Below are 14,885 nucleotides of genomic sequence, written 5' to 3' on the forward strand. Positions count from 1 at the left end.
AGATGCCGAGACCCCACTCCTCATATCCAAGAAAGGTCCTTTCTTCTCCAGGGAGCAGAAGAAAAAGTGCAGGGTCCTGCTAACCTATCTCAGTTAGGTGTGAAGCTGCCACTGCTTTCCTTCTCAGTTCCCCTTCTCTGTCCAGTTTAACTCCCATTAGAAGGTGCAAGACACTTCCATTGTCCCTGAGAAAGACCAGGAGAAAGCTGAGCAGCACCTGAGTGGCCTCTGCAGTTGACAGTCATCCCGGGCAACCCTGTAGCATTTCCCAAAAGCCCAGACTGCAGGCTGGCACACCTTCAGAGGCCGCCCAGACCCTCTGAAGAGGCACCTGGGAAGGCAGAGTGTGGGCTTGCTGGGACTCCTCCTCTGTGTGCCAGTTTGCAAATTAACAATGCCAAGTTGAAAGTGGGCATTGCCCAGACAATGAGGGATCAGTTGGAGCTGGTAGAGGAGACATGGGTAGCCAGCAGCCGGACCATCTGGGGGCAGCATCCCACTGGATGTGGGGAGACAAAGCTGCAGGGAAAAGGAATAAACTAAGGACACCCAAACTGCCTGTCCCTAGCCTGGGAAAGATTTGTTCCTGGCAAGTTTCCACAGATGTACTACAGGAAGGACAATACAGGTGATAAAAGTGTGTATCCTAAACATCGTAAGAAGCAGGAGAGTGTTGTGGAAAGAGCATGGGCTCAGGCATGGGATTAGTTATCGCTTGTTGGTTGTATGTCCTTGGACAAATTGCCAAATGAGTCTGAACTCCATTTCCTCATATGGAACTTGTGAATAATATAGATAAAAAGCCACGAACATAGTGCTTGGAGAATTGTGGCTACTTGATGTGTTGGATTTGGGAAACTAACATTCATTCATCCCAACTCCTTCCTATACCCTCTGCTGTATCTGTGTGGTTAGAATTCTGGGAACGACATTTCCCAGCATCTCTTACCAGTAGGATCTTGATTTAGATTCCACCAGTGGGAGGCATTTGGGGATGATTTGGAAGTAGAAGAAAAACAAAAGTCACTAGTGTTCCTACAACTTGGTGGATATCACATGAACTTCAGGAGACAGTAGTCATGAGGTTTGGCTGGTGGCTTCTGGAATCTCCCCTGAAGTTTATTCACTTTGGGGCGATGGGCGGCCCAGATCACCAGTGGCAGTTTCTGGGGCCCCTGCCTCTACTTTCTAATTTTCTGAAAGTTATTTGTGGCTTTCCTCTGACTTGATCCTCTCAGTTCATGCACTAGTGTCTAAGGCTCAAATTCCCTGCATTAAAATACCTTCCTACTAGAAACACCTAGAGAGGTTTCTCTTTTCCTGGCTGAGGCTCACTACCATATCTGAGTTTAAAAAATATACAGAAAAAATGGTGAGAATGAATGGTCTTATGTTTTCTTAGGGAGAAAAAGAAACATTTGCAAAGCTGAAAACTCGGGAGGGCTTGAATGGTAATAGTTAGGCCTGATTTGGGACTTGCGGAAAATTTGGCTCAGGTTTAGCCAGGAGAGCTTGAGGAAGAGAGAATGGTAAGTCACAGGCATTTGGCTAAGAAATGAGATTTCAAAATTATTCTTCTTCCCCTGCCACTGGACAAGGAATTCTTGACAGCAGGATGATCTAAAGCAGAGTAAATTGAACAATGAAAAATGTAACTAGGATGGAAGAAAAAATAATCTTCCTAATACTGATGCATATGACACTTCAGGTGGGGAAGAGATGATTGAAATAGATTTATTCCATAATAGACAGAGATACACCCACAGAACCTATAGTGAGAAAAAGAAATCTATAGTCACAATGAAATGATATCTCTTTAATGTTTTACTGGACAATCCTTCTGACCCCTTTTAAATGAATGTCAACTGCAACCCATTCAAATAGACCTTTTGGAGTTGGTTAAATGGTAAAATGTGTCTTCCTCTTATCTGAGGAGCTGCGTGGAGCCCTCATCCCCAGTAGCCCACAGGCACCTCTTAGAGAGGATCTCGAGTTACATCCTGGTAGAACAGAAAGCCTGTAATTTTGATGCATTCAGCACTGGAGGTGTGGTTCTCAGGCTACTTCTGAGTGTGAGAGCATCCTTCACTATCTTCTTCTGTGAAGGTTTCAGTTAAAAGTCAAAGCCTCGCTTTAAACTTGGAGTCTGTTATATTCTTTTCCACCACAAAATCAATCCAGATAAGGGAGTAAATACAAAGACAGGCTTTATCAAGTGACGGGTGATGGCAGCCCACACCAGCCTGGGCTTGAGAGAAGCCATTTCAGTGCTTACCTGTGGTCCAGATAGTCCCTCCTATTTGAGCCTGTTTTCCTCTGAGGCTCACATGCAGTCTCCTCCTGTGCCAACACCTGACCAGCTGGGGGGTTGAGTGCCTAGGGTGCAGGAAATTCTAGTTTTTGCCCACCTGGGCTGCCCACGGAGAGGTTTCTTTGGAAAGACCCTGAGGCGAGTCAAGGGTTCAGTCGCGCTGGGGCCCACTCAGTGTTCTGGCTCAGAGGGAAGGTAGCAGTAATGAATGGGCATGAGCTAGGCGGAGGGCAGGCAGGTGGAGCCCAAGAGAGGCGAGCAGATGAAGATGGGAATGGTGACACCGTGTCTCAGGACATAAGAGGGAGCAGGCGCAGTGCACTCTCATCCTGGACATAATCACAGGAATTTGTGGCTGGGAGGTTGGGCATCTTTCCTGTGTAACCTTGAATATGCATGTCAGACCATGGGTGATGAATTAAGGTGTCTGGCTCCAACTCCAACTTTGTCTCCTTGTGGGTAGATTTGATCAGATAATCTATGGTTTTGGAAGAAGCACACATATTAGGATAAAGAACGAAGAAGTTGATAGTGTATTTGTTTAGAAACTACTCGTATTAAGGGGGTTTGTAAAGACGTAACGTTGCCCTTATAAATGTGTGGACATTGCCTGCCTGTTGTTACATTGGTAGAATTAAAAGTGTCAAGTAAATCAAGGAAGCAGGTTTTGGATAGTAAGGAATGAGAGAAAGAGCTACAAACAGCCCAAGGATACTGTTATTAGATGTGAAGCCCTGGGGTCTTACTAGCTACACCTGCATAATTGTCCCTTTCATCAGCCCTGAACTCCCAGAGACAGGGACTGTATCTCCCGTAATGCCTGGAGCAGGGCTGGTGCACTGCTGGCTCTCAGCATGTCTGTGACATTGAATGAATGACTGGACGCAGACATGGGTGGGCACACGCATGGAGCCCTCTCCTCTTCTGGTTGGTGAGCTCTGTTGGGTGGCTCATGGGTGGGGGTTGTTTACGATGTAAGTGGACTGCACCCCACAGCCCCAGAGCTGAAGGATCACTAGGCTTTGGGGTACAGGGGGTAGGGGCCAGAGTATCCCAGCCCTTACTCATCCTTGTGGTCCATGTATCTATAGAGGAAAGGAGAGCTGTCTTCACAGGTACATGGACTCAGCCTCTATGGCTTGTTCCAAAGCTCTGCTCCCTTCAGGAGTAAGGGAGAGAGAGTGGACTAGTTGAAGAGGAAGGAGCTGACCTGGGTGAGTTGTAGAACTAGCAGCGAGGGAAACACTCACTTACTGTAGGAGTGCAAATGTGCCCTCCTCTGTGAAACCCCCCATGCGGTGTCCTCCTCCCTGCTGTTTCCCTCCTCCAAGCAGAGTTCCTTGCTCCTTTCTTTCTGCCCGCCTCACTCCCTGCAGTCTGCTTGCTCCTCTTACATCAGCCCTTACAGGGCTGTACCAGGCGACCACCCTTCCTCCCCCAGCACCACCACTTGACTGGGAGCCCCTCAGGAACTAGGACAGGGTGTTGATGGACCATGTCACCCTATGGGAACTCCCTGATGTTTCTGACATGGATGAAGAGATGAATGAACGAGTGCATGAATGAAAAATGACTGGGCTTCCATTGCTGTGCAGATTTGGGAGGCAGAGATTCATGGAAAGAATTCTCGACCTGGGCTAGGTCTCAGCTCTTCCACTTACTAGCCGTCTGACAAGCCATGGGCCCTGATCCATAAAATGGGGGTAACTAATACTGATCTTAGGGGACTGATGGAGGAAGGGGACAGTCTAGGCAAAGTGCCCAGCGCAGTGGCTGGCACGTGACAGACACTCAACAAATGGAAGATACTAAGGCTATTTGACTCAAGTTGTTGCTGGGACACCATGCCCTTTGGAGAAAAGCGCCTCTTCTGGTATGCAATGTGTAGGATATTTAGGGGTGCTGATGGTAAATTCAGGGTGCCAACTGGCACTCAAAGCCCATAGCTATCTGTTACATTACTATGATTATACCAGCAGCTCTCAGGTAGAGGGAGGCAGAGAAAAAGACCCATTTTGTTCAGATAAGGAAACTGAGGCCTGTGAGCCCATCTGTTGAGTAAACAGAGAGAAATGGTTTCAGAAAACTGGGAAGCATTGCTTGCTTGCTTGATTGATTGATTCATTCAACAAGCAATCATTCATCATTGGGCACCTACTGCAGGCCAGGCCCTGCCCACAATAGCCAAGTAGGTGGGCTGAGCTGGGCGGGAACTGAGCAGAACTCACCACAAACTCGTCTGGGCCTCTTGGCCTGGGAAACGGGCAGGGAGAAGAGGGCAATGAGTTGACGCGCATGGATTGACTTTCGTGGGTGAAGGGTTCACGGCGCCATCTCAGGCTTCATCAGAGGAGCTTCTGAGCCAGACAGATTTTCTTGCGAGAACAGAGAGGGGAGGTAAAGTGCGCTGCTCAGGCAGGACGTTGCGAAGGACAGGTCGGGGCCTGGAGTCATCTGCAAAAGCGGCTCGAGGCCACTTCTCTGCTATGACCAGCTGATGTGAATGCCTAATTTCCAGGCAGGCTGTTGGAGCCAGCGTCCTGACTAGGACAGCTGGTGACATCTTTCAGAGTTCACAGGAAAGCACCATGACCTTTCCCATCCTGTATCTGTCAAGTCCTCGCTCTTCAAGCATTCACTTCTGTCCTCTGCATTGTTGGTTTCATTCCTTGGTTCCAAGATGGCCTCTGTTTTTCTAGCAGCCCACAGTTTGACTGTCCCCCATCTCATCCCCAGACACTGAGCCAAGTGGCCCAGTGCATGCGGAAGGAAATGTCTAGTCCCAACTTCTCACCAAGTTCAAAAGGCAGCTGCTGCCTCCATAGGTCCCAAGGCTGTGCAGCCACAGCCTGTCACTGTCACTGCCCTAATGAGCATTTCCACTCAGTGGGCCTGCAGGTGACAGCTGGGGGTGGGGAGGGACTAGCACCAAGCCTGGTGTGGGAACTGCACCCATGGGACACAGCAGGATCTCTCACTGGTGAGGCTGACACAGCCTGTAGGGCCTTGGGTGAAGCTTAGGGCTTCCTGTTCCGCTTTGGAACCCGAGGACTTGGGTTCAAATCCCAGCTCAACTACATCCTAGCTTGTTGACCTGGGGCAAGTTAATCAACCTCTTTGCCTGTTTTCTTATCTGTGAAGTGGGAATAATAATAGCATCTGCCTCCAAGTGGTGGCCATGAGGATTAAATGAATTAGTCCATGGAAAGCATTTAGTTAGTGCTCAGTAAACCTCATCTGCTCTTTTCTGGTCCCCTGCCTCTCCCTCCATTCCTGATCTCCTTCCCACTATTCACTTGTGCCGCATAGATATTATTCAAGGTTATTATTTCCCATTACCAGCCCTGGCTGAGTGTCCTAAGATGCCTCTCCTTCTTGTGCCTCTCGATGCTTTGCAACTGAATTTGCACTCTGTCTCACATGAGCTACACAGAACATCTGCTCCGGGTCAAAGATGGAAAACACAAGAAGAGAAAAGCCTGCCACTTTTCCAGGCTTGGCCACCACAGAAATGCCAGTGAGATGAGTCCGCTGTCCTGCCCGGTGGTCCAAGTGCTCAAACAGCTCCCCTGTCCCTGGGCTCTTGCCTGGAGGGTCTGGGAGCAGAGGTGATATGCAGAACATCTAAAAACTCACAGGGACCCTGAGGAATCAGAAAAGACCCTGGCCACAGTGCTGGCGCATGGGGTGCTTGGCGGGCCCAGGCTGGTAGAGCTCTTGACCAACTGGCCAGGAAGGATGAAAGTATTTTAACAATTGACATTGTCACACAGATGCGTTCTGGCTGTATAGCAGCTCTGCCGATGGCAAGAGCTGACACAGAGCCGTGGCCTGGCCTGTGAGAAGCCTGGGTAGAGGGAAGGTATGTCCTGTTGTCCTCTCTTCACGGCTGCGTGGTGAAGGGTTGAGAGAATTAAGTGCTCAAGGGGCTAGCCGGGTGGGCTGGTGCCAACAGTGCTGGCTTTGGCACCAAACCATCCACTCAGGAGCTTTGGCATCTTGAATGAGTTTTTAACCTCTGAGAACCTTGGTTATCTAACCTGTAGAATGGGGGAAGGAAAACATACAGGGCAAGGGTAAGCATCACGGAAAGCACCTTGCACAGGGCCCAGGGCTCAGGGCGTAGCTGAGGAAGTGGGAGCAACCCTTACTTCTTTTGAGGAGGCCTTGGTGTTCTTTACCTTAGATGGGACTCCTGCCCACGCTGGGGGTGACGGGGTACAAGTCTTCCCTTGAAGCAGCCAGACCTCTCCTCCTGCTGCGAGCACTCAGCCATCCTGAGTCCTGGAGGTGACTAACATGAAAGCAGCAACAATACAACCCACAAGGCAAAACAGAGCCAAGCCTGAGATCAAGGAAGGAACCCTCAGAGGTCATAAATAAAAGAGTGACCTCCAGCCAGAGGCCTGAGCTGGGCCTGGGGCAGAGCTTCCCAGCTGGGGCTGCAACTCAGCACCATCTGCGGGGACTTCCGGAGGTGCCCAGGCCACACCCCAGACCATTCACAGCAGCATCCCTGGAGGGGCGGGGTTAGGTACCAGGGGATTGTAAAGCTCCCCCTGTGGCTCCACTGTGCAGCCAGGCTGACAAAGGTCTTTGGCGTGGTGCTGAGTTTCCAATGCCTGCTCAGCCCAGGGATGAGCCTCCCATGCAGGGCAAGAGTCATGACATTCTCTGAGTCGGTGAAAGGGGGACAGGAAGAACTTTACTGATCAGCTTAGCTAAAGCGATAAAATGCAGGCTATCTACTGGGGCACCAGGGGTCAAAGGATGACCCCTGAGAATTCAGAGCTGGCCTGTGCCTCCTGAGAGTGCCAGGGAAGTGGTGACATCGTCAGCCTGGTACCAGTGCCCCAAGCAGAGACAGTAGCCAGAACCCCGGAGGGTGGCCACTTCTACCATGGTACACAGAACATTGCTATGGAAAACAGGTTCCCCACTGAACTTTCTAGAAGGGCACACAGACAATAAACAAGGGAGCAACTGTGCCAATGTTTCTCATGAAATCCTGTCTGTGCTCTAGAAGGAGCCTTTTAAAAAGTACTCACGTCCCTGATGGGTTTCCAGAGGTTTTGATTAAGCTTATCCCCAGTGTGACCTGGGCACTGGGATCTTTTATGAAGTTTCTCTGGGTTGAGAACTACAAAATAAATGAGGTGATTCAGAGAGTTTATAAGAGACCACCTGGCAGGATAATGGGATATGTAGTGGAAAGTGATTAGTTGAGGGTGGCCAGGCATGGACTCCCAGGGGGTGACATTCAATCTGAGACTTGAAAGATGATGAGGCAGCATGCAGGGAGCTGGGGAGGAGGCTTTCCAGTTCAGGGAAATACAAGTGCAAAGGCCCTGGGTCTGGAGTGAGTCTGGAAAGTTCTAGAAGAAGCACAAAGGCCTATATTGCTGGAATGTGGTGAGCCCGTGGGAAGGAGGGCTGACGACCTCGTAAGACATAGTAAGATGCTTGGCATTGTCTTCCAAGGGTGAAGGAAAGCCGCTGGCGGGCTTAAGCAGAGCAGTTACACAAGCAGAACCTGGGAAACTCACAGCTGCACGTATCTCATTTGCTCTGTAGCACGGGTACTCTCCACCACCCCTACCTTCTACCTCATCCTTTGTTTGCATTTTCTCAGTCACTCCGTGAAGGAGGCAGGTAGGTGTCTTCTCCATTTTGCACTGGAGAGGTGGCTCATCCACGCTCCTTGGGCTCTTGAGTGGCAGGCGTCTGGATCACTTGGTACTCATCCCTGAGCTCTTGCCCAGAGATGCTCAGGAGCACAAGAAACAGCCAGTCGTTATGACAGCCAGTTGCATCCTCGCCATCCCCATTCCTGGCTGTTGGAATGGGAAAGCACACTCTTGGCTCTTCTTGAGCAAAATAGCTCACCCCAGAGTGGTCTTCTTTGCAATATCCAACTTCCATGAAGCGCTAATTGTTGTGATGATATCCAGTCACCCCTTTGGACTCTGTCCAGCAGTTCCGCTGTGACAACCTCATTTTCAAAAATAAAGGCGCCGTGAACTGAACTGAAGGGGTATTGTGCGGAGCCAACCCCGACTTGGCTCACCCCAGTGTCTGGCCCTGGAGTCTGCACTCCTTGTTGGCTGGGACTGCCCTGCTGGGGTCCGCGTGGGCTACAGGGCAGTGTCCTCCCTGCTTGGCTGTCATCCCATTTTCTGTGATTCTGCCAAGGACTGGCTGCTCACAACTGGTGCTAGGTCAGTTTTGGAGAAGCCTCTTCAACATTTGAACATGTTGTCATGGCTGGAGCATTTGGCTTTTTCTTGACACAGTTCCTAGAACCGCTTGGGAGCCCCATTTCCCACCCCAGTTCCTAGGGGCAGGTAGGATGGCTGAGGAAGTGGTGAGGAAGGCTGAGAAAGGCTACAGGGGACCTTTCGTGTTCTTGTTGTGTGGTTCGTTTGGGTTTGGGCTGAAGACAACTAGGGGCGATTCTAGACAAACTGGTTGGTCTGGGGCTGGATGGCTCGATGCACTGTGTGTGGAAACTGGTCCTACCACCTGGACTTCTAAGGATGGAAATGAAATCCCTACCCTCATCATGAAGCCCAAAGGCGACAAAAACATTGCTTCTAAGCAGTAGGTAACCATGGCAACCTCTCACTGTTGTGGATGGCCCACCACCATCAGAACAAAGCCTCTTGTTTTTTGCTTTCTGGAGGGATGGCATAGAGTGCGCCCCACCCCTCCCTATTCTTACCACCTCACTGCCTTGCCCGAGGTCAAGGCTCAGCTACCCAAGAGGAGCTGCAGTTCTCGGGGCTCACCTGGCCCTTGGTGGATGCCAAGGGGAAGAGCCCTGGAGTGGGAAAGCAAAAAGATGGGATGAAGGTGGGAAGAAATGATGACATACAGCCCCTCTGGTGAGACAGGAGGGCTGGGGCAGGCTGTCGGTGTCATTGGAGATGCTCTCAAGGGCATTCAGGAGGCGGCACACATGCCTGGAGTCCCATCCGACCAGCATCATTCAATTCCTGTTCCTGCTTCATTCATTTTGGAAGGGGAGCCTTAATTAGGCGTGAAGAGATTTATCAAACCGCAGCCCTTGGAGCTGTGGGTCTCTTTGCCATCTGGACAGATGGTTCCCTACCCCGTGACAACAGCAGTGGGGATGATTTATGAGGCCCCACAGTTGCACCCCCTGGGCCCGGTGAAACCCGAATGGCTTTTGTCCTCCCTCAGAAGGAGCAAGATTTGGCATGTGTTGATGGGCACATGAGCTGGGGTTCCTGCTGAGGTTCTCCTGAGTCTGTGAATGTGATGCCTGACCTGTGGCAGCCAGGACTGTGCTTAGGGTCACTTTTCATTTACAGTGACCCAAGGATTAACCAAAAAAAGCCCTGGAGTAGGGAATAAGGAGACCTAGATGCAAATTCCGCTGGTGAGCTGTGTGGCTTCATATCGTCTTTTTGCCTCAGTTTTATGACTTCTACAAGGGGGATAATAATTTCTGCATCTGCCCAGCTCACATGATTTTTTTGGAGGTTCTTGTGACATCATAGAAGCAAAATAAATCTATTAATTTTACAGCCCTTGACAGGCATTCAGGATTTAATCCCAAGAAACATTTATTGAGCAATTGCTGTGTGCTATGCACCACCCCTGGTGCTGTGATGGACACAGATGAATAAAAACACAGGCCCTGCCCTTGGCGAGCTTACAGTCTAAGAACAGTCAGAGGACAAGTGCACAGTAACTATAATACAAGGCAGAATATGGTAAGTGCCATGAGAAAGGTACAAATAAAGTGCTATGGTGGTTCAGCGGAAGGAGATCCCAGTGGTTGGTAGATCAGGGAGGGCTTCATGAAAGATGTGGTTTCTGCATGGGCCTTGAAGGAAACAAAAAAGAGCATTCCAGGAGGTGAGCGCATTTCCGGGAGACGAGAACAGCAGGACCAAAGGCACAGAGACAGGAAAACCGGGCACCCCTTCCAGGAATGACAGCAGGGTGCAAAGGAAGAATGAGGCCTTACTAGGGGGGTCTGTACTGTCAGGATGAAGACGCGTACATCATTTTGTGGGCCAAGGGAACTTGTAAAACTGTGTGAATGGCTGGAGATGAAAGTCGCTATGCATTTTCAGGGTGGCCTGGAGAAGCCGCAAGCATGCCCAGAGGAAGTCTGGGAGCGGAGACTGCTGCTGAAGTTGCCCACATGACAAGAAGGCCGGAGTAGTGCTGGTGGGAAGGAGCAGCAAGGAAACAAATGGAGACGAGTCGAAGATAGATGACTTCAGGGTCTCGGAACTGGGTGGTTGAGAGGATCATGGGCCTTCTGACAGAAGAAGGAGGGAATCGCGGAGGAAGGAGAGGCAGAGATGATAACTTGACTCAGATGTGTTGCTTTTATGGCGCTGCCAACAAGCAGGGTGCAATCCGAACTTGGAATCTGGGAGAAGGGCTGGGCTGCAGGGAAGTGTGGATGGTGGACCCAGAGGAAGGTGTGAGGTTGCTGATGGAGAGGGTAGGGAGGTAACAGAAGGGAGCCGAGGAAGGGTTGCCAAGGGGGGGGGCGCGTCTATGTTATGGACAAGGAGGGGAGAGAGAAATAACGGTCAGATCTACCCTGACTCCTTTTTAGGTCAAGGTAAGGGCGTCAATAAATAAATCATAAATATATAAATAAATATATAAATACATAAATACACGACGAAGATGCATTGGGAAGGGAGGAGGAAAACCACAAGAAGGTGGTACCTAGGGCACCGAGGGGACAGGGAGTGACCAGGAGGGGTCGCTGTAGAGCCAACCAATGCGGAGAGCTTGGTGATGAGAAAGGGCAGTTCAGTGTGGCAACGTGGAGGGTGCGGCATCACTGATCCCAGGCACAGGGAGATCGGATGGGGGTCAGGAGGGATGGCAGTACAAGCCTGGAGCCCCCTTCCTAGGTCTGGTGGTGAAGGGGAGATGAGAGAAGAGGCCGCAGGAGCCAGGATGGATGGAGTGAGCACGTGATGGTGGGCAGAGAGAGTGGAGGCAGCAGAGGCGTGGCTGAGGGTGTCAGGAAGAACGTCACTGGCAGGAGGACAGATGTTGCTTCCTCAGAAATGGGAGGAAGAAGGTGAAGGGGATGGGGAGAGGAAGAGATTTTGAGGTGAGACCTCATTTCAACTGGCTCCATCTCTTCAGCAAAGGAGGAGGCAGATGGTGGGGGTCATTCAAGGACTTGAGGACAATGGCGAAGGTCTGAGAGGTTTCAGGGTGGCTGATGGCAGGGTAACTGGGGATTGACTGATGGTCCACAGGAAGTGACTGAAAGGGTCACCTGGCTGAGGCTGACTGACTACCTGCTCCCGGGATGGCTGTGACCACTGGACCAAGGCAGCAGATCAGGGAATTGGGGACAGGGGACAGGCTGGGACTCCTTGGGTCCCCTACCCCCCAGACTAGCTGGCTTATGCCCAAGGCTGCAGTGGAAACTCACTCAAACTGAGCTATAAAGAGAACCCAAGAGTTAGGGGACAGTGACATGTGGGTTGTCTTGGGTCCCCAGTCTTTCTCCGGAGTGGACCCAGAGGCAGGTTGTAAGGGCTTTTTCACTTCAACTCCCATCAGTTTCAGTTTCAGGAACCAAGATAGGACAGAAAGAAAACCATGTTTCCCAAAGAGCTCTCTCTGGCCCTTAAAATTCCCCAGAGAAGGTGCTGGCTGGTAGACGGGGTACAAAGCCAACTCTAGGACCTGCCATCAGGGCTCCCCTCAGGACTCACCGCTGGAATGTTCTAGAATCCAAAGCCTTGGCTAATCCAGTGAGGCCCCGCTGGCAATCCTGCCCATTCCCCAGGGCTCCGCAAGCTTCAGAAATTAAATGTCTCCAGGGCCTCTGAGATCCTCAAGATGAAAGGCCCTGGAGAAGTGTAAAATATGATCCTAATTATTTCCACTTCTCATGGCGAGTCCAAACCACTCAGTTCCCACAGAGGCTGTAAGGGCTGTTGCTTTTTAAAAATATTCATTTTATAATGCAAATCCCAAATCTCAGGCTTCAAGCATCCACAACGAGAACAACAGGAAAGAAACACAGAGATGTTAGAATCATAATCATGGTTTGGAGCTGCGTGTGGGGTTAATGGTTCTGAATATCCTTCTACCGCCTCCACTGGCTTCCTGTCGGCCATTAATTCAGACCAAATGTCCTGCTCTGAATTGCCATTGATTAATTATGTCCGGTCTCATATGCTTGGGAGCAGATCTTGATTACTTTCCTTAACTCTCTTCACCGTCAAGATAATGGTTTTTTACTTATCTTTCAAATATGTTTTAAAACACTGTTATTTATCAGGCAAGGGAATACATCTCACAAATGAAGCCAGCTAATGTTTGTCTATATGTGACCTGTGATTCCAGCCCCTACGGTATTGGCATCAGGCCCAGATTTCCCCCTGGGGAGATGATGTCCAGTATTTGGATACTGCATTTGGCTTTGGGTTTTAAAAAAAAAAAGTGTCCACTGCTTATCTTGATAGGGGGGAAAATGAATTTTGCAAAATTCTAAAATCATTGCCTCTCGAGGGAAAGGGAGTGGAGGGGACATTGGAAACGCTCCCTGCAGAGTTGAAAACCTCAGTGTTGGAGCTCAGTGTTGGCGAGTCTGACCATCAGGATAGGAGAATGACAAGAAAGTGACATTAACACAGCAGTCTGGCTGCAGAAGCCCGGCAGTGTGTGCCATGCAGAAAGCAAACAGAGAGAGTGGCTGTAGAGAAATGGAGCTAAACGCTTCCCATTCTTGTAGGCGTCCCACTCGGGGGCTCTGGAGGCGCCCAGAAAGGCAGTCATATGTATTTTTAAAAAGGTGACATTTATCTTTGTGGTGCCCTTTTAGGCATTCGCTGTGGATTCCCTGGTAGCACAAGTGGGACACTGCAGTCCCTTGTGTGACATTCGCACAGGGCAGGAAGGAGGCTAACCCTGCGGGTGACATCCCAGGGTCCCTTCCTCCCTGGGGGACTCAAGTCGCTTTAGAGAACACCCACCACACAACCACATTTTGGACGCTCTCCTGTGTTGTTTTGGGGTGGAGTGCTGCTGATCCTTAGCAAAAGGTTGCCAGTTTTCAAAAATGCAATTTGGAACACGCCAGCTCTTTAGTGTCATCTGTGTGCTCTGTCCCAGGTTCTTGGTGGTTCTCGCCAAGCCAGAATATGAACTGTCCATCGTGTCTTTTCTAGCTTTCTCTCTGTAGCTGTGGCGGCCCTTCTGGGACAGGTGGGTCAACCGTGGTTTCATCCCTTGGGCAGTTAAGCTCTAAGTGCGTGGAAAGGCCCTCTGCTGTGACGTGGCCTCTGCTTCTTGCTGTCCTTGTGCTCCTTTGCTCAGCTGGATGCTCCAACCTCCCTCTCCTCTGTAAACAGCACTGTTTTGAACTTGGGCGAAGTGGTCCCCTCTGGGTCTTGGCTCACCCAGAATTCCACCTTTCTCAGAGGCTTGGGGCAGCTGCCAGCAGGTGGCTCTCCATTCATTCATGAGCCCCAAAGGTCCCTCCAACCCAGGAGGCAGTTTGTCATCCACAGTCATGGGACTGGCTTCTTTTCATGGCGAGTCCTTCTGCCTCCAACGATGGACCGCGTCTGAATTCTGGTGGGTTCTCCACACCTTCTTCCTGTGGCTTATCTGCCTAATGCTAGATGAACACCACACAGTTATAAATACTCAGGTCAATATATATATGCAGGTATAGATATATATATTCTGGTCACTGTTTTACACTGGAACAAAGAAAACCACTAGCCAGCTTGCTCTACAGTTTGTGCCGCCCCCGACTCCCCGCTGCCTGTGGTGTAGCTGGCAGGAAATGTGAGCCACCGAGTCCCGCCGAGCGCCCGCTTTACGTGGCCCCGTCGCACTGGCCGACAGTCAGTTTCAAGGCTCCCTGCTCATGCAGGCTCTTGAGGGCCTTGAACTCCAAGGGCATGGTGTGGGGGCTGGCCTGGGAGGTGTAGCCATACTTGAGGCTGTCGTAATAGTGGTACTTGACGGGGTTCTGGTTCTGATCAAGTGGAAAGGGCCAGAAGCCGTAGAGGTAGATCTGGTTGCAGAAACGTGTGGCCAGGGTGTACATCAAAAGGCCGGTGGTGGGTCTCTTGATGTGGACTTTGTTGGTCAGCCAGTATCTGCAAAGGGTGGGGGTGGGGGTGGGCGCAGGGGAAGCAACAAAAGAAACAAAAAAAATGTGAGTTTTTAGTTTTCCTTAGCAGGAAGAGGGACATTTTCTCCTGCCCCCCAGCCTGCCTCCTGCCACTCCAGGAACTGCAGAGACCTATTGACTGACTGACTCCTGGGTCCCTTCACAGAGGACTGACACCCACCACTTATTGAGCCATGGAGCTGCCCCTGGTGCTGACAGCTTTCACATCCATGATTTAATGGAAGCCTCTTAGTAGATGCAGATACAGAAATGAGGCTCAGGGACGAAAAGTGGCATGCCCAAGGTCGCCGAGGTGACTCCAAACTGGCATTGTATAGGAACCAGGTCCTCTTTCCAGGCCTTCTGATGCCAAATCCATGTTTTCTTCCCTTCATAATGCAGCTCAAACTGACGTGGGGCAGCCGT

At 50.6% G+C, this 14,885-nt stretch overlaps 2 protein-coding genes across 2 annotated transcripts in view; both read right to left on the reverse strand.

Annotated features, from left to right (window-relative positions):
- Nucleotides 1–5,650: 5,650 nt before the first annotated feature.
- LOC109395457 (uncharacterized protein C15orf32) lies at nucleotides 5,651–8,233 on the reverse strand (the record flags this gene model as incomplete). The annotated part of the gene is given in 6 exon segments (XM_019666457.1): nucleotides 5,651–5,705; nucleotides 5,708–5,728; nucleotides 5,731–5,783; nucleotides 6,206–6,236; nucleotides 6,239–6,437; nucleotides 8,198–8,233. Coding segments are annotated over 6 exon segments (395 nt in total), but the record flags the coding sequence as incomplete, so codon positions are not given.
- Nucleotides 8,234–9,926: 1,693 nt separating this feature from the next.
- Nucleotides 9,927–14,885, reverse strand: part of ST8SIA2 (ST8 alpha-N-acetyl-neuraminide alpha-2,8-sialyltransferase 2) — a 74,309-nt gene continuing 69,350 nt past the window's right edge. The window contains exon 6 of the mRNA XM_019666456.1: nucleotides 9,927–14,445. Coding sequence (XP_019522001.1) covers nucleotides 14,160–14,445 — 286 coding nt within the window. The 3' untranslated portion in view covers nucleotides 9,927–14,159. The remainder of the gene's footprint in view (nucleotides 14,446–14,885) is intronic.

This window comes from Hipposideros armiger, unplaced genomic scaffold, assembly GCF_001890085.2.
Source record: "Hipposideros armiger isolate ML-2016 unplaced genomic scaffold, ASM189008v1 scaffold_471, whole genome shotgun sequence".
In the NCBI taxonomy this organism is placed as follows: domain Eukaryota; kingdom Metazoa; phylum Chordata; class Mammalia; order Chiroptera; family Hipposideridae; genus Hipposideros; species Hipposideros armiger.